At 36.7% G+C, this 20,228-nt stretch overlaps 1 protein-coding gene across 1 annotated transcript in view; it reads left to right on the top strand.

The window, feature by feature from the left end:
- The window catches only part of MSRB3 (methionine sulfoxide reductase B3), a 164,491-nt gene that overhangs the window by 78,234 nt on the left and 66,029 nt on the right, over positions 1 to 20,228 (top strand). Inside the window, exon 5 of the mRNA XM_004429371.3 lies at positions 5,278 to 5,306. Coding sequence (XP_004429428.1) covers positions 5,278 to 5,306 — 29 coding nt within the window. The remainder of the gene's footprint in view (positions 1 to 5,277; positions 5,307 to 20,228) is intronic.

Here is a 20,228-nt window from a genome sequence, read left to right as displayed (position 1 = left end):
GAAAATCTGCAACTCTATTATCAAAAGAATGTATATATTATATCTTTTAATTATTTAAAAAGCAATAATGATACTTAAATTCTCCTAGCATCTACCTTTTATGGTTTTTAATGTCATAAAAACTTTCTAGGTTTAAAAATTTGGAAGTTCTAGTTTAAGCCTTTATTAATGTGGCATTATTGTTACGACTGCTCTGACAAAACTCCAAAATAACAGTGGCTTCACCATAGTAACGGTTTGGGATTCATATGGTGCTACCAGTGTGTCTGCATCTTTAGCCCAAGGGGTGGCCAAAGGCTGTTGCTCTAATATCAGCTTCTCTCTCATGATCTAAGAATGACTGCTTTAGCTCCTGGAATCACATCTACATTCCAGCCAGTGGGAAGAAGAGGAAGAGGGGAAGGGTGCAATCATGCCCTTTAAGGGCGTAACTCAGATGTTATACACATCACTTCTACTTGCATCCTTTTGGCAAGAACTTACATGGTCACAACAAACTACAAAAGAGGTGGGAAATATTGTGGAAAAATTGTGTTACCCAGGCAGCCATGTGCCCATCTAAAACTCAGAGATTCTATTTCTAAAATTAAAGAAGGGAGAATGGATGTTGGAAGACAGTAGCAGTCTGTGCTGTGTTCACCATATTTTGGCGATTGCCAGAAGAACTGGTTGAATAGCTTTAAGCTTAGATGTAAGTATGTAATCACGGGGTAGAATGGGTGTCCATGGAGACACGATTATATCTGTGCATCTTGTACCCACGTAACGTTCCTTTGTACATTTTCATATCCCTACCGTCTAACACCTAAGTAGACTACTGAAGAGAAGCACCTGAGAAATGCGTTTGGAGTGAGTGAATGGACAGCCCTCTTTGCCTTTCTTGTACAATCTCTGCTACATGTGAATTCCTTTTCCACACTTGCCATTGTTCCTATCTCTATTTTACTTACTTTCTTAAAGAGGATTTGTGAGTAGAGATGGTCACCATCCATAGTATGATGGAGGAGGCCTTTGTGTCCCTGTGTGTATGTAAAATCTGACAGAAATCCAAATTAATTTATACTATAGGACCGATTTCCCTACCCCCCAAACTGATAGTATTAACTTCTCTTATTATGTTTTAATTATTAATAGAGTAGTTGTATTTTTTTTGAAGGTTCTTTACTGTGTTTGAGAATTCTGAAAATGTTCTTTTTTTTTTAAACTGATACCTAAGGTCATTAATTAGTTTGTGAAGATGTTTTCTCTGTACTCTGTGTGTATGTTTTACATATTGACCAGCTATCCCTGGAGAAGATAAGATGGTCTGAGGAATAAAAATTTTCGGATATGACTTTTTGTATCTCAAAAGAGGCATTTTATCCAGTTTTTGATCACTGTATCTTGTTTTGGCTTTCTGTTAATTTACAGATTCATTTGTGTGTGTGTGTTAATTCCTACTACAAGTTTTTAATAATTCTTCAGTGCCAGGTGCTGCGTTAAGTGTTGGGAATATAAAGAAGGCTAAGAGCCAGCTTCACCTCGCTGGGCTTAGTGTCAGGGCCACACAGTATGGGATTGCCATGCAGGCCTCACCCCGTGCAGTAACCGAGGGCGAGCAAGGAGCTCTGGGAGGCGATGGGGCAGGCAGGGTGCTGACAGGACCGAGGTGAGTCTTGATAGTTGAGTAAAGGTTTGTCAGTGATGAGCTGCCGGAAGGGATTCTAGGCCGAGGATACTGGATGCAAACTGTGAAAAAATACGGCAATAGTTCGATTTGGTGAGAGGGAAGGGTACAGTGTGGGTTAGAGAAGGTGGAGCTGCAGAGCTGATCACGGTGGGCCCCTCACTCCCCATGCAGAGGAGTGTGGACTGGATGTCGCGAGGTTAGTAACTTTCAAACTTTTTTGTCTATGACCCATAGTAAGGACATATCTTTTTACGTGATGACTTAATACCAAGCCTGGCCCTAACATTTGCAGGGCCTGAGCAAGAGGACAAATGGGGATACAATATAGCTAATTATTTAAAAGTTATAAATCAAGGCAATGAACTGTTAGAAAGGATATACCAACCTACCTTGGCAAATATACCTTAAACCAAAAGAAGGAAAACTGTGTGTAAAACCATTGATACCAAATAACTGATAAGAATGCAAATTTAAAATTAATTTTGTCTTCCACCAAAAGACTGTTATTCACCCTGGGGAGATGCTGGGACAGCAGCAACTCGGCCAAGTGGGAGGAGTGGGGGGGGGGGGGTGGGGCTCCCTCAACCTTCTCTCCAGTGGCCATGGAATCCTTCAGAGAAACACCTCCTCTCCTTCCTTCTTTACTGGGGAGGGGCTCTTTCTTTCCTGCCAGAAGCCCTGTGCTCCTGCCCATTGCCCCTTCCCTAAGCCCACTAGCCAGGCACTGAGTTCCAAGGCCATTGAGCCACACCAGTCTGGTCCAAGGGGTACTCTCTGGTCCCTAGGTGCTTCTGGCTCCCCACTCTCCCAGGAGGGTTGGAATTAAGGATTCTCTGAGCAGGAACGGGGAGAGTAAAGAAAGCATCTTGCCCTGCTCTATCTGTCCCCTTCCTTCTGCCTCAGGTCCAAGCTCCCTCCCTCAAGTAACAGCCTTTGGCCCCCCCCTCCGGGGGCAGCACAACTGGACCTGAAGAAAGGGCCCATGTGGGCTGTTTTGGTAGAGAATGCTGGCGACCCTGGTACTTGGAGCTTCAGATACAAGAGGGGACCCCTTGCCTGGTGGAGAGGAGGGCACAGGCAGAGGAAGGCTGGAGCAGAGGCTTCGTGCTCACTTGTAAGGGTAGTACTGCCCAGTACACACATGTGTGAACATGCACACACATACACACAAATACAAATGCATGTACATATACCTAAAAGTTGCACAAAACTGCACGTACTGTCAGTATGTGAAGTGCATTCTGTCTTCTTTTCTGTTCTATTTTAGTTTTTAAAAAATACTGGGTGTAATCCACCAAATTAATTTAATAATCCACTAATGGGTCAGCTTGTAACCTAAGTTTAGACAACTCTACTCTAGTTGTTGGGATGGTGGTAATGTGATCGGATTAGTGTTTTGAAAACATCTGGCAGCTGATTAGATTATGGATCGGGAGGGAGAGGGGGCTACTGGTTATGAGATTATTGAGCCAAAAATAGGCCTCAAGATGGTAAGAGTGAGGATGGAGAGGAGGGAACATCGTAGATTGAACAGGTCCTGGTGACTAATCAGATATTGGAGGTGCAGAAAAAAACTAGAATAACGTCATGATTTCCAACTTCAATGATAGGGAAGAGAGCAGAAGTATATTTAAAGGAAAAGAAAATGAATTCACCTTAGCACATGTGGCATTTGAGGTTTCAGTGCGACATTCAGGTGGTGGTGTTCGTTGGAGAGAGGTTTAGTGATGGAGGGACTGGCATAGGGCTTTGGGATTTAGCATTAGGACTCCACTGATGAACCTTAGCAAGGACAGATCCTAGTGGTTCAAAGAGAGAACATGTTGGGAGGTCAGGAAAGGAAGGCATACAGTGTAGGATAAAATCTATCCTTTCAAGAAACTTGTTTGTAAAGCCAGGAACAAAGCGGATAACAAGGGTAGGGCACAGATTTGAGGGAGGGCATTTATTGAATTCTGGAGCACTTCTCTGCAGAAGGGAGGAGGAACCTGTGGGGACCCAAACATGGCAGAGAGAAGGAGTAATTGATCCAGCCTGGTTTCCGGGCAGATGAGAGAATGCATTTTAGGACATAAGTGGAGGGAACCTTAGACAGAAGGAAGAACACCTCTCACGCGGGTAAGAAGGAGATAAGGATGTGTGTGGAGGCAGAAGTTTCCTTCAACAGACAGCTGTTGAGTACAAACACCAGGCACTCGGTAGGCGCTATGGCCTCAGAGGTTCATGAGGCACAGTCTGGTGAGGAGGGCGCATGGGGACACCAGCAGGACTGCACGTGGTGAGTGTCGTTCAGAGTTATGCTCAGGGATGCTGGAAACTAAGAAGAGGATGCAGGGCAAGGCTTTCCAGGACAGGAGAGAGGACAAAAAGTGACAATGGGTTTGCACCTTGAAAGAGGAGTCAGGGACATGTAAGAGAAGGATGGAGATGAGGACTGGGTGGGGCCAGGGCTTGGAAAAAATGTGGACCTAGGTTACAGTGGTGGTTATGATAACCATGGTTGTAATAATCAGTTTTGTTTTTACAATTATTGGCTTTGTTTAAGCATCAGGTGAAACTTTATTTGGCGATGTTTGAGAAGATGAATTTTTATGACAGAGGAAGCTGCTTCTTGCTTATCCTTCCCCCTCCCCCCTTTGATGACTTCTCTCAAAGCTAATTTACGTTAAAAAAATCCACCGCTTCCCAAAGTGCTTTGGTACCCTGGCATAATTTCAAAGAAATCTCCTTTCCCACTTAGTTAACTACATTTCCCCAGGAAAAAAAAAACTTCTCTGTCAATGTAACATCCTTTAACAGGATTCCTGCTGGTCGGTTCTTGTATCTTGCTGTGGCAGCTGTGAGCATATATACTATTGATTGTTAATGTGTGATATAAATCCGGCTGGAGCATGCCCGCTAATTGGTTTGAGAGCTAGATATAGACAATGCTGTCTTATAGTAGCTTGTGTAGCTGGGCCTAGTCACAGGGTTAATTCTGCTTGACAGCACATCAGCAGCATCTTGAGAATAATTACCCAACAGAAGTTTTCCCACAGCCGAACTGAGAGCTTCAAAGGCTTCTGAATTTACAACCAGTATTAACCTATATCTAAAACATAATGTTCCCACAAGGGCTCAGATTTTTTTTCTCCTTCTTAGTAAATGTATGGGGTTACTAGGTTCATTTACTCTGTGAAGAACTTAGTGAAAAATTACTTGGTGTTGAATAATTGAAAATCTTTAATAATAAGTAAAGAAGATAATTTTAAATTTGAGTTTTTTATTACTTTATTATATTACTGAAGCAAGTTAGTCTGTAGAGATTGGGTGCTTTTTTTTTTTTTTTTTTTACATAATTTATCCTCTTTCTCTCAAAAACAAGCTAAAAAGTTAATGTCTTTTCCATACTGTGCTCTCTCAATGGATATGTGTAGGTTTAGGGGACCTAGGGTAATGCTTGCACTTGAAATGGTTAAAATAAATATGTATTTACATCTTAAAAGGCTATTTTACTTGTTGACCAATGTACTGAAATCTATAACTATTGCATCTTTTTTCCCCCAAAAAATAACAGTTATTCTTTAACAAGCAACTTTCATATGTAAAAAATTTCTTTCCCTTTGCAGGTCAGAAACCAAATTTGACTCCGGTTCAGGTATGTTTATATTAATAATGTTATTCTGAGTATATTTTATTTACATTATTCTCTGAGGAGTAATTCATCAGATCAAGAACCATTTTGATTTTAAACAGACTAGGCAGCCTCTTTTCAAAACATGAACCCCACCTCAAAGCAGGGCTGTTGGCTGCTTGGACTCATAACTTGAGATGTTCACTTTGGGATTCTTGATAGTTCTGCAATAAGCATTAAATGCTCCATATATGCAGAGTTTCATTTTAAAAGCAGAGGTGGGGGTTGTATATACTCATTCCTCAAAATAGAATATTATTCTCTCAGTGGACAAAGCATCCTGAGTAATCTGAAGATTCTCTGCAAGTGACTTGTCATCAAATGTGGGTAGCAGATACATTTAATCCAGCAAAGTACAAAGAGTTTTAGCCAAGAGAAATAGAAATTTGTCTATGACTTATTAGTTTTTTTAAAATTGGTTTTGTTGAGGGGGTAATGGAAAATCAAGGTCACCTTAAGCCATTATTTTGTATCTATCAATACAAAATTTACATTCTCACAGATGGTGGCATATCGGCCTCATTAGATGTTTTCTTCTCATTAAGCGTGAATGTAGCCATGTAATCCTTAGGTTTGACTGTGTCTTTATGTCACTTGCTGAGATTTATATGCTTCAGAGTTTCTGATGATGTTTACAAGGAAAGCACAGAAATTTGCCTCATGTTTGGTACAAATGAATTATGCCCTTTAGTGAACTGTAAATAGATCAATAAACATTAATTTTCAATTCCAGGAGAAAATAACTTGCAGAAAAATATATCGCTTATTAAATTTAAAAGTAACATTCTTACTCTGGTTTGAATTCTATTACATTTTTACTTAAAAAAATGTTTTTGTTTATGATGTTCACAAAGGAGCTAAGGACTATGTATTCTTTATAGTGGTATTAAGGAGCCGACATGCTTTTCTTCTGCAAAAGCTTCATCTTTCTTTTATTGTATAGCTTTATGAATTTCTCCAACTTGGTAAGACTCTTTAAATATGAAGTTTGTAAATTTAAGTTAACAGTGTCACCTAATTTGAGAACTATGATTCCAGAAATCTTTCTATTCTGTGTGTTCTTGGGCTTCTGAATCACGTGTGACAGTGATAGTATAAGATGAACATTCTGTTTTATAGTATTGACTGTGGAGGCTGAAGACATGGTCGCATTGCGTCTACCACTTGACTTTTTTATTGATTCATAGGAAGTGACTCAAAATAGGGTGAAAAGTCTTTGTCTTTTTTTAATAGTTAAAATCTTTAAGTATAATAAAAAATAAATGAATAAAATTGATGGAGAATGAATTTTTACATAAAAATTGCATGTCTTTTTATCATTGCCATTCAGTCGCCAAATATTTATTAAGAACCCACTTTGTTATGATCTGGTTTAATTGCCTAAACATCAGATCAGAAACTGGCTTTAGGCTCCAGATCTGGAATATAGCTTTTTAAAATGAAAAAGTCTACTAGGTTCATTTTGAAGGTAAAACCTGGAAATAGTGTACAAAACTGAAATATTAGGCTTCTATTGTCAAAGTCAGAAAATTTATGTTAAATTTTCAAATCCAAATTAAAGTGTGCTGCTAAATTCCTGTAGTGTGGGTTAGTATTTATCACTAAAATTGTTATAACATCTGTACTGGCATACAGCTTTCACTCTTGTGACCAAAGATTTTGTCCATGATTCTTATTTTTTCCAAGTCCTGATTTTTTTTGTTAATGTCTGTCATGGAGAACATCTGCCTGTCTTTGAAAACTACGGAGTTCTGACCTCTCAAAACTCTTATGGGGAATACTGATTAGAAGTTTATTTATTCTTTTAATTTTGAATTTAAATATGTTGTGGAAAGAATTCAGATGGTTTCAAATTAAGAAACAGGTAATTATTTTTTCTTATAAGCTCTTTTAGCTTACTGTCAAATGAGGGAATCATGACAAAGGAAGCTAGAAATGTATTCTTTGGCATTCTATATCATGCAAATTTTGGTTAGAAATAAGGTAGCATATTGGAACAATTAAATGTATGATTTTAATAGGTTCAGATTCTCTATTGTTCATCAAATACAGAAAGTAAACTAGCTCTGTTTAATGTTGTATACAGCTGTAACAGTGTTCCTGACAAAGTAAGATTTTCAAATGGAGGAAGATGCCAATCTTACTAAGGAAAAAAACGCTTAAAAAATAAATACTATGGTCAATGACTAGCCATCAAGGAAAGGATTTCAAAGTAAAATTACATATATATGTATAATTTTTTTTTTTTTTTGCAAGTAAAGAACCCAACTTATGCAGAACTTATTCCACATTTGCAGTTTGTGTAAATGAGTTTCAAGCTGTAAAGAGAGATTCAGGAGGAAGGAAGGAGAGTTTTCATTGTCAGCATATGGTAAAAAAGGTCTGTTGTTGAATACATGTATACCAAAATGATCGGCCTAGAAAGTGATTTAAATTTTTTCTTATCGAAATTGTATCAGTTCTTTTTTGTACAAAAGCAAATCCATAAACAACAACTTTGTGTTTTTTTACAAGTTTCAAAAAAATTTTTATAATGAAAAATTTCAACCATATATAGAAGTAGAGAGTAGAGTATAATGAATGCCCACATATCCATCATCTAGATTTTACTGTTGTTCATAATTTGCCATATTTGTTTCACTTTTCTTTTTTCGCTTGAAATATTTTAAAGTAAGACACATACATTTCCCGTAATTTTTAAAACTTAAAAATTATAGATTGTCTTGACTTTTTGAAAGAGGTCGGTTAATTTTTTGAGGTTTTCATCTATCTCAGAAATTTGGGTCACCTACAGATTCTTATGAAAAGGATTGTGGCATTACCATGGCCATGTTCGGTTAAAGAGACATTGAAAGTTCTCTTTGTGGTGAAGGTTAAGAAAACCTTCAACCAGAAGGCAGAGGCACTGAGTTAATTCTCATCTGAGAACCCCAGGAATGTTCTATCCTCAATGTTAATTTGATTAAAAGTTTAGCTGCCCTCTCACTGTATCCTCTGTGTACTGAGTTGTATGCTGGTTAAACTCCGTTTCTTTTGGTTTATAACTCAATCACCTAACGTTTTCGGCTTTTCCAGCTGAGAACACTCAGCCTACCTTATTTCTAAAGGAGTTTTAAGATTTCTATTTTAATACTGTTTCCCAGTTGATGTACTCGTGTTGCTTGCCTACGATCGTGTGTAGTTGGCGATTTTACTAATAGAGTAAAACAGACTTCCTTTTATGTTCAGAAGGAGCAAGAAACTGTGCTCTTCTCCCCACCTCCCAAGAAGGGAAGTTGGTTGATGCTGGAGGAAGCAGAGCATTGAGTTTAATGTAGTGATTAAACATGAAAGCCATATATCAAATCTCAGGAGAAACATGCTTTTGAAAGAGGCAGAGAACTGTGGAGCATATTGCATGATAGGCTGTGTAAACAGAGCCCTGGAGGGCAGCGTGTGGATGCAAACCAATTAAATAAGGAACTTACTGGCTTTGCTTTCTATCATCTGGATGGGCAGGATCACAAGTTAACATGCACAGGGTTGAAGTGTAAACTTTGCTTGAATAAGCTAGGCACCTTTGGAAATTTCATTAACTCTTTCCCTTCACTACCAAGTTTTTTTTTTTTTTAATTTAACCAAAGTCCCGAGGAAGTTAAAAACAAAAAACAAAATATATGCTCTCTTGGCCCTTCTGTACATACCCGCCAGCAAAGATGCCAGTGGCAAGTCGAATGGAAGAGAAAGCAGAGGATGGACTGCTGAAAAGACCCGAGTTGGCTATGTAGTCACATTTCAAGAACATGCAGATGTCTTAAAAATGACCCATTTGGAAAAGCAGAGCTCTTGCAGAGTCACTGAAAAAAGATGTTTTTCTCTTCTCCTGAATTTTAGGTATAGGGCAAAGATATAGTTGGAATTTACTAGTCACTGCATAACATCAGGGTATTGTTATTTCTGTTCTGTTAAAACAGAGTAGTTTTCTGACCAAGAAGAACCTGAAGCCTATAAGTTAATAACTATATGTTAAGGACTGCCCAGAGTCTAATTCTGTGGTCCTAACCTTCTCAGGCAATGTTTGGGTGAGAAAATGAAATACCAAGTTAAATGGTATAGTTTTATGGTCCATAAACATTCAAAACAAAGATTTTTTTTTTTCTGTAGAGTCATGTTGGCTGAGTAAGTGAATAAGCTTATGTTTAGTGCTTGTTGATTCTGGGCTGCTTGGAATAGTGATACTAAGGAAATGGGCTCATAGAACACAGCAACTCAAAGGTATAAGATTTCATGAAAGCAAATTATGGAGGATTAAGAAACCTAATAAGCATGGTTAGTGTGGAGAGTGGAGGAGGGAGCTTACTATTAAATAAAGCCCCAGAGTGTACAAGGTTAGGAGATCCTAAAAGACACGATAATAAAAGGCACAACAGAATATAATTATCCTGAAGAAAAAAAAAACCCAAGGAACAAAAAGCAGCTAGTGTCGCTTTTAAGATCTGTAGTTAAAAAGGAATCTACAGCAGGGTAAGGAAATCAAAGAATATAATCAGTTAAAGCTTGAGGCAAAAACATAAAGGCAGCGAAAAATAGAGTAGGCTGTTAATGGTGGTCACTAAGTTGAAGGGAAATGAGGAATTTGCATATAGTGGAACCAGAGCTTGGAAAGCTTATTAGCAAATGAGACAATCTGCCTAACACAGTAAGCCTTTCTCAACAAATATTAATAAGGAAAACATTTTCAGTTCTTATAAATGTGAGAATATATTGACAGTACTTTTTAGCTGCTACAAATCAATTTTGTCATTTTAAAGATTTTATTTAAAGATTTTATTTATTTATTTTTCCCCCCAAAGCCCCAGTAGATAGTTGCGTGTCATAGCTGCACATCCTTCTAGTTGCTGTATGTGGGACGCGGCCTCAGCATGGCCGGAGAAGCAGCGCGTTGGTGCGAGCCCGGGATCCGAACCCGGGTCGCCAGCAGTGGAGCGCGCTCACTTAACCACCAAGCCACGGGGCCGGCCCAATTTTGTCATTTTAAATTTCTTATTTTTTAAGGTCTCGTAACACTGAAGAACAAGAAAATAAAATGTAAATCTCTATGAGAGTATTGAAATCTGCCTTTGGGCATTGTTCATTGATAGAAATAAGAAAAATATTGACTATTCATCTCTTCATTCATTTAACATATATTTATTAGGCATACTAGATGCCAGATGCCGAGGTCATAGCTGGGAACACTGTGGATACAATTCCTTCTCTCATGGAATCTTACAGCTAGTGAGTCCATTATACATATTCACATGTATTTCTTTGCATAGTTAGCTGAGAAAGGCTAACAAGGTTAAATTTAGATCCAGATGATGAGTTAAAGAACTCTTGATATTTAAACATAAGCTAATATATTTTAGATTTTGACAAATTCACCTTTTTTTTTTTTTTTTTTTTTTTTGGTGAGGAAGATTTGCTCTGAGCTAACATCTGTTGCCAGTCTTCCTCTTTTTTGCTTGAGGAAGATGTGCCCTGAGCTAACATCCGTGCCAGTCTTCCTCTACTTTGTACGTGGGTCACTGCCACAGCATGGTGGCTGCCAAGTGGTGTACGTCCGCACCCTGGAACCGAACCTGTGAACCCGGGCCACTGAACCGGAGCATGCTGAACTCTAACCACTAGGCCATGGGGCCAGCCCCAAATTCACCTTTGTTTTCTTTTTTCAAACCATATTGCTTTGTTTTCCACGTTGAATTTTAAGAGAACAGCCTAATAATGCTAATGGTTACTGTGTAGTTTTTCTATAGCTTTTAATCAGGAGTGACATTTCACATTTGATTATCATTAAAAGAGATTAACTTAGAACGATGACAAATGTTTGCAAATACTGTTCTGTTCTTCACTTTTATTTATTTATTTTATTTGTTCTTTTACTGGATCCTATTCAAGGTTGGCCTGAAAAAATCAGGCAACCTTCTCTGTAACAATCTTACTGGATTGTGTAGAAGCCAGTAGGGGACATAGCCCTTCATCTCCTTTTATAAACCCATTTAAAGACCGTGAGGCAGCAAGGTATAGTGGCTGAGGGCAGAGCTGTTGGATCAGGAAGATGTAAATGAAGTCTCTCCTTACTTCTCGTAATTTTCCATTGATTTTCTTGGATTTCATGTGTACTATTATGTCACATACTTAAATTTTATATTTTCTTTCCTTGTTATTTAGAATTAGAGCATTTAAAGCTATGAGTTTCCTTCATTAAAGCTTTAGCTGAATCCCAGAGATTTTTTTATATCGTATTTTAAATAGCTGCAGCTTTGATTTTCTTTTGGACACAATGGTTGTTTAGGAAAGTGTTTTTAAGTTTCCAAATTTTCTACTTTCTACTTTTATTAGTAATTTTCAGTTTCATTGCTTGGTGGTCAAAGAATGCTGATTTACTGCTCTTCAGTATGTCTGTTATTTGGTACTTACTAAAATTTTATTTTTTGGCCTAATATGTATTTAATTTTTGTGACTCTCCTGTGGGTGGTTTGAAAACTATGTTCTCTGCAACGTAAAGGATTTGATGCATATTTATTAGATTAACCTGATTCATGATTTGTATCATTATTTATTTGGTCTTTATTTTGTCTGACAAGGACTCTGAGAGGAGAGAGAGTCTGTCACTTGATAGCTTTTTACCTCCTCCCTCTTGAGGCATTACCACCCCTGTGTTGTCAGCACCACGTGCTCTAGATTTGCTGGCTCTAGCCATATCGTGTGGGTCGTGTGTTGCACTTGTCTCTTTGTAGAGAATGTTATTCCAAAGCAGTGCTCATGGAAGTGAAGGCTGCTCTAAATAGGAAACTTACATTATTCCAAATTCGTATGTGAGGCAAGTTGTTTTACCACCTGCAAATACCAGTGCTTTCCCCTTCCCTCTTTCCCTCAACACTACCCCCTCGCTTTGTAAGGAAGGAGGCTCTGAGCCATTATATGATGCAAACCTTTGTTTTCTCCACTTGGCATCCTCCCCTACTCCTCCATCTGTCTGGCAAGATTCTGTTTATCCTTTAAGGCTCAGCTCATGCATTGCCCCTCAATTAAATATAGTCTTCCTTAACACCTTCCCAGCAGTTAACCATCCCTTCTCTGTTCACACATTGGATCTTGTACTTACCTTTATTGTAGCGTTTCTCATCTGCTATAATTATTTGTGTGGATCTCTTCTTTCTCTCCAAGTCTTTGAATTTCTTGAAGGCAAGAACCATGACTTATTCACCAATAATGTTCTCCAATTGTGATAGAAATGCTTAACTACCTACCAAAGATTTATTTTCCCCTTTTCTAGCGTAAAGTTATTGCTGGGAAGTGGCTACTTGGCCAGAGATTACAACTTCCAGCCCCTTTGCATCTGTGTGGGGACATATGACTAATTCTCCCAGTGGAGTGTGTGTTGTTTCTGGGTGAAGGGGATTATGTATCCAGTATGCTTTCCCACATCTCTCTTTCTCTTCTGAGGCTACGTCAGAGGTACACGTTGAACATGATTGGCATCACAATATGGAGGGAGTCTGGATCCCTGAGTCATACTTGGAAGAGATCCACTCAGGAGAGCCCTTCATCCAAGAACATCTTCATTGGCCTTTATGTAGAAGGAAATAAACGATTATTGTAATAAGGCACTGAGATTTTGCCATTGTTTATTATAGCAGTTAGTGTTACATACCTGACTAGCCCAGTGCCTAGAATACTCCCTGGCAAATAGTTGGTACTCATTGATTATTGCTGGATAAATGATAAAATGAATGGCTAGGGGTTACATTTTCTAACCTGAAGATGATCTTTTAAATTAAGGATCATACAAATATAGTATACTATGTTCTATATAATTACTGAGCCTATCAGTTAGTGATTGTTACAATAGTACAGAGCAACAGGACACCTTAAAAAGTGGTGACTTGAAACAACAGTAATTTATTTGTGCTTACTTCTCTGTGGGTTAGTTGGGAGTTGGCTGACATAGGCTCCTCACACGTTGGGTCCAGGTCTGCTCCACAAGTCTTGTCATTGATGATAAAAGAGAAGAGGGCAAGTGCAAATATGCAGGCACATTTCAAGCTTCTGTTTGCATCAGGTCTGCTAGCATCCCATTGGCCAAGCAAGTCACATGACCAAGCTCAAAGTAAAGGAGTGGAAAAGGACTCTGTCCTTCCCACTGAGCATGCAGATGTAAGTATTCTCTCTTCCCTCTAGTGGGAAGAACTGCCGAGTCACATGGTAAGGGAGGTAGGAAGGGGAGGAGAATAGGAGCCAGTAGTTGAATCTACCATGTTAGAACATCATGTTCTTAGATCAGTTATTCAGTAAACATATTATACAGTTAGAGTGATTATATGGTTAAAGTGGATCCAATTCCTTCTTATAATCTCATTACTTAGTAACCTAACTGGAAGGATATTAATGGATATATGATGATGAAAATATTTGTATAATGCTTTACCATTTAAAAAGTGCTTTAATAAATCTTACCAAATTTGAGATTCACAAAAATCTTAGTAAGATACACAGAGATATTTTTACCAGTGAAGGAATCAAGATACAGAAAGGTTAAGTGACTTGCTTAAGGTCACACAGCTAGTAAGTGGCCAATCTGGGATTGAACTTCACATCTCCAAGTTGCAAAGACTGTGTTCTTTTTATTAGATCATGAGATAGTTATTTTAATGGACAATTTTTGTTTTTATTTTACTTTTTCTAATATGAGCATTTTATGTTTCTATAATTTCTATATTTAGCAACGTTATACACTATATATTATAAAATTTATTTTTTTCTCAAATTAAACATGATAATATGATTATAAACATGCCTTGAAAATATAAAGTGTAGTACAGATTTATATATGATTGCAACGAGGCTGTTATTAGGCCATTGAAAAGGTTGCTGGCAGTTTCCCAAGAGGCCTCAAAAGATAGCATTAATTGCCTTGGTGAATTTTCTGTGTTCCAGTATCTGGTCTTAAGCCTTCAGGCTCAGAAACCTAGATGTTTCAGTATCTTTCAGGGATGGACTCATATTGATAAACCCAGAAGATTGGTCGATGAAGCTAGAATGCCAATGTATTTGTTTATGATGAGAAATATAATTTTCTCATGGCTCAGAATACTTACATCTGCATGATCAGTGTCTTCTTTTTCTATAAGTAGTCAAGCTATATGACTTACAAAATCACATAAGAACTCACTTTATCAGTTTGCCAAAATAGACCATTCATATTGGGACTGAAATTTCCTTAGTATTCCTTAAATTAAATTACTTAATTTAATTTCCTTAAATTATCACCTTAAAGGCAGACCTACATGGGGAGTCAGATCATAAACAGAAAGTTGCTCTGTTGAGCACAGAATAAGAACAAAGGGAAGCAGGCAAATTGAGTGTTTAGTTTTCTGAGTTTAACATCAATTATCTATCTCAAAATAAGAATGGACCTGGCCAGTGAGGCCTTATATAACTTAACATTCATTAGTTTCAACTTCATCCATCCATCCACCCATCCATCCATAGAAGAGATAGCTTTGCCATTGGGCCTGGAAAACACACTACAAGTCCACTGCTTGCGGCTTTTCTAAGTTCTTGGAGCAGGAGACCATGTGTTGCAACTATAGAACTTAAAATTTACAATTTAAATGTTTCTTAGTTATTGAAGCACATATTAAAATTTTAATGGTTTAACATACCACTTCCGCATACTGAAATTAACAAAGTCAACATATAGATCAAGATATAGAACATTTCCATTACCCGAGATATTCCCTCATATTTTCCTTCAGGCAATCCCCACTCCCCAGAGGCAGCCACTATTCTGACTTCAATCACCATTATTAGATTAGTCTGTTCTTGAACTTCATATAAAATAGAATCATACAGTGTGTACTCTTTTGTGTGTGGTGTCTTTTTGAGATTTAGTCATATTATTTGTAAATACTGGGAGTTATTACTGAGTAGTATAAGCTGGGATGCATATTTTGGTCCAAAGCTGGCTAGTATTCATGCAGTTGTGTTTGCTGAGCAGTCTCTGTTTCTGACATTCTCTGGTCCAGAATACTGTTGTTGATGCATTGAGCCAGGATGTAGATATTTTTCCTTTGACTCTGCATGGTCAGTCAGTCAAACTGCATGTGCATGTAGAGCACTTACTCTATTTACGACATGGTGGAGGATGTATGAGTATGACCCAATTCCTGCCCTCGTGCAGTATAAAAGCAAACTGAAGAGATGAGATGAACACACACACAAAGGTATCTGTAGGCACAGGACAATATAAGTGGTTCCAGTAATGGAGTCCCGGTGGAATTGAGAAGGGAAATTACTTTAGGCTATGATTATTGATTAGGGAGGTTCCTTGTTGGAGGTAAAACTTGGATCTTCAGATCCAAAAGATCTATCTATTGGATAGATATAAAGAGGGAGATCATTTTAAATAGAGAGCCACTTAAAGTCAGGCACAGAGGCAAGGGTGCTAAATATAGTTGAGGAACAGTAAGTAAACCAACTTGCCAGAGCTGGAGGATTTTTGCTGGGAAGTAATGGTATAGTTGGGAGTCTGTTAGAGACCACAGGTTAGAGAATTTGGACCTAACGCTGTAGATAATAACAATAATAGTAACAATTGCTAACATTGACTTTATGCTTACTATGTGACAGGCACTGTACTACGTGCTTCATATTCACTAACTCATTTAATCTGTATGAACCATACATTATTATTCCCGTTTTATAAGTAAGTAGACTATGGTACAGAAAGGTTGGATATTTTGCCCAAAGTCACGTAACTAGTAAGTGACAGAACTGGGATTTGATCCTAAGTAGCCTGATTCCAGAGCCCACAGGCTTAACCATTATGCAATAAATAAAACCTACAAAATGAGTTGATGTGATAAAAAAATTTATGAATTTTTACTCATATACTCTTTTACTTATACACATGACAATGTTTACTCATACATGTGACCTGCTGGTCCACACAGCCACGCATGGCTTTAGAAATTTTCTCCCCCAGAAAGTAGATTCAGTAGTCTGTTGAGAAATGGATTTTGCAGGTGATATAGAATTTTAATTTCTAAATGCAGATTATCCTTCCAGCATTAAATACCTGCTGAAAAAGATATTCATGTGGGATTTGTTGGAAAGAAATGATAGATGAAGAATTAATTGGCTCTGGAGTATTTATAATTGTTTTGTTTTGGACCAGTGCTTTCTTTTTAATATAGTTCAAAATTAATATAATTCAATTAATACCATTCAATGTAGATTCGATAGGAAGTGAAAGTGCTTTCTTATATTGGTAGATATCCATCAAGTAGAATGAATTGGTGGTCATCATCACCTTCTTTGGGAATAGTACACAGATTATTTGTCCATTTATGTTAATTGACATATCTTGCTCATTTTGGGGCAGAAATAAGATACATTCAACTACAAAGTGTAGAAAATTTTGCATAAACAGATTACTTGGTTGCAGGCTTAAGATTTTTAACATTTTGCTCTGGTATGAAAATATTTTATTTAAGGAACAAGTAGAAATGTAGTAAGCAAGCTATCAATTATTTGCTTATAGCAAAATATTCTATTGAAAATAATTTAAAACAAAAATGACGTTTTAGTTCTTTTTATGTCTCAGTAATTTTTTGGTCCTGTCTTTTGTATTATAGAATTATGCTGTAGGAAAGAACATTTTACAAGAGATTCCTTTGATTTTTTCATTAATTTCCTTGGATAGGAATCAAAGATGAAACATTTAAAGTAAATTTTTGCTTAATGATACCTAGTCTTTTAGTGAATTTTCAGTATATATATTTTGGAGATTCAAATACTCTTCCTTAATTAAGAACTTAAGTGGCCAGGTGGCCTATACAGTATTCAAATGTTGCAAATTAGTGATCTTCTATTCTAGTTGTACTTTTTTTTGTTGAAATTAAAGACATATTTAGTTGATATATATTAAAGACATATTTAGTAAACATCATATTTTCACACAATAGCATGTGGAAATGTTTGTTAAAAAAGTGATGCATGAATGAATGATAAGTGGAATGATGTTAAGTTTTGCAAAGAAATGTATTTCATCATTTCCAAAATAATACAGAATATTTACCACTTATAAAAATAATGCTTTTCTTCGAAATGTGTCTATAAATTACTTTGCATCCAAATCATTCACATTATGGATAGAAAGCCATTACGTAGAAGGTGAGAGATGTCAAAGATGAGAAAATTCAACAGTGACATTTTCAACAATGAAAATATTTTGTGGCAGAGCATAGCAGCACAAAACAAGAATGCAAAGATTCAAGGTTTATAGTCCATCAGTAGTGTTCCTACCAAAAATAATAAGCTTCAGGCGCCCCAGCCAATCAAAAATAGGGTTTGGATTATTATTCTAACATTTTAAATTTAAATTTGTTTCTGTACTGTAATATTCTGTGAAAATGAATTCAGTTTTTCCCGTGTTGTTGTATACTAATAATCAGTAAACTATGCTTTTACTGTGTGAATGAAAGTGGCACTGAAACTCATTCAAGTGTAATACACTAGAGTTATGTTTGTAGGAATTTATTTAAATTTATTGTATTTTGTGGCTTGCTTTATAATAATTTTTATCTACATATTTGCCTTTTAAATTATACTATAATGAAATTTATTCAGTTTATTTTTTTATCATGACCTGCTTTTTAGTAAGCAGTATTCCTTAAGATATTGTCTAGATACGTGACTTTTGCTGATTTATTTATTGGGCAATTTGTTGATTTTTTAACTCTAAACAATCTACTAATATATTTATGTTTCCAGCTGTATGACTTCATTTTTTTCAACACTGCAGAAGAATACTGCATATCTAGAACTTAAAATGGCCCATAGTTTCCAGTATATATGTTAATACATAAAAGAATAAAAAATTTGCCCCTGAAATCCAGTTTTAAAGTCATGTTAAATTTAATCATGATGAAATATAGTTTTTTCCCCAAAAGTTTTATGTGTTAAACTAGTATGCATTTTATGTAACCTAAGCATTTTATAAACTGGCAAATATAGTTATGTCAGATATGGAAGCAACTTCATAGAACTACACATTATGATGTTTTGTTAAAATGATGTAAATTTTTATGAATGAGTGAATGAGTAAAAAGGGAAATTTTAATGTCAAAATGAATATCATTTCAATAGTTTGGAAGTTTAATGTAACCATGTTCAATTTCACAAATGTTTGTTGATTACACCCTCAGGTAAACCTTTGCACTTGCCCTGAGCAAGCTATTTGTAAATTATTTTAGAATAATACACAGAAATAACTCTCGGCATACAAGTATACTACCGTTAGGGTATTCTTACATGATTGTGATAAGCGTGAAAGACAGTCGCCTCTCTCTACTGCCTCTCTGTTTATTTTGTAGTTAACAAGGCCGAGGGAGGCTTCTGATTATTTTGTGCTTGTGTGCCTACAGGAACCCAAGTTAAAAATAATCACAGATAGCAATGTCAGTTTAATTATCCAGTTGATTTAACTGTTGAGTCAACAGCTAGTTACTGTTCACAATATTTTGGTATTTGTAAACTTCTTGGTGGTATGAGTGACAATACAGTAATGGTAAATGAATATTTTTTCCTAAAGTAAGAAATTACATATGAACAAAGATGCGTTGTTTGTAGAATTATTTTAAAGATACACAGCTCATAATAACCAGCTTTATTACTTGATAGACATGATTCTGTAGATTTTGGGGAAATGTTTAAAGACAGCTTAATTACATTCTTATGTGCAGTTAATTCTAATCTCTATTTTGTAACCAGTTTTTAAGAAAATAATCTTTTATGGTTTTTGAAATACTTTAATTTCTTTTGTAGAAATCCAGAGTGGATCAGGTCTTAGCAATTATTTTTTTAAATTGCCTTTTAGAAATTGCCCAGTTTGGAAAGTAATTAGATTAATTCTCATCTCTGTCTTGTAGCCAGTTTATAAGAAAGTAATCTTTTATATTCTTTCAAAATACTTCAGAATTGTCCATTAGAGGTCAAAAAGACACGGTGTCTTGTATAAAATGATTGCTAGGAACTCACTTTTCTACTTTATTCTTCTTACTGCTGGATTTACTAATCTTTCTCTTTTGGCCTGATTTTTTTTTTTTTTTTTGTGAGGACGATCAGCCCTGAGCTAACATCTGTGCTAATCCTCCTCTTTTTTTTGTTGAGGAGGACGGGCTCTGAGCTAACATCCATTGCCAGTCCTTCTCCTTTTTTTCCCCAAAGCCCCAGTAGATAGTTGTATGTCATAGCTGCACATCCTTCTAGTTGCTGTATGTGGGACGCGGCCTCAGCATGGCCAGAGAAGCGGTGCGTCGGTGCGCGCCCGGGATCCAAACCCAGGCGGCCAGTAGGGGAGCGTGCGCACTTAACCGCTAAGCCACGGGGCCGGCCCTGGCCTGATTTTTTAAAAAGATATTTTTCCAGATTATATGAATTTTGATTTATTTGGTGTGTCACTACACAAGCCATGGGTCTATGTAACAGAAAGAGGAAAGCTTCTCTATTTATCTGTTGTCTGCTTTTCTCACTAAGAGCCAATGGGATGATTTTATACGGGATGATCAGAGACAGGAAAGCTATGGTTTAGAAAATGTTTTCATCTGTTTCACGTAACTTAGCAGGGCAATCTGGTAAAAATGACATGATTAATGACTGAAGAAGATTAAAATATTTTCACATTCTGTTTTTAATGACCGCTATCTCAAGTTTCTACTCTAAAATTTATAAGTAGTAAAATACTACAGGAAAAATATATCATTCATAATCTACTTGAAGTTGTGTTTTACTTTATCAAATTGTGCCTACTTTTTAGCCAAAACAGCATAAATTAAAAACAAATTTTGACTAAAATATAGC

This window comes from Ceratotherium simum, chromosome 17 (genome assembly GCF_057802395.1).
Source record: "Ceratotherium simum simum isolate JZ-2026a chromosome 17, ASM5780239v1, whole genome shotgun sequence".
NCBI lineage: Eukaryota > Metazoa > Chordata > Mammalia > Perissodactyla > Rhinocerotidae > Ceratotherium > Ceratotherium simum.
The sequence above is the reverse complement of the archived record's forward strand: the minus strand, read 5'-3'. Positions and strand labels throughout refer to the sequence as shown.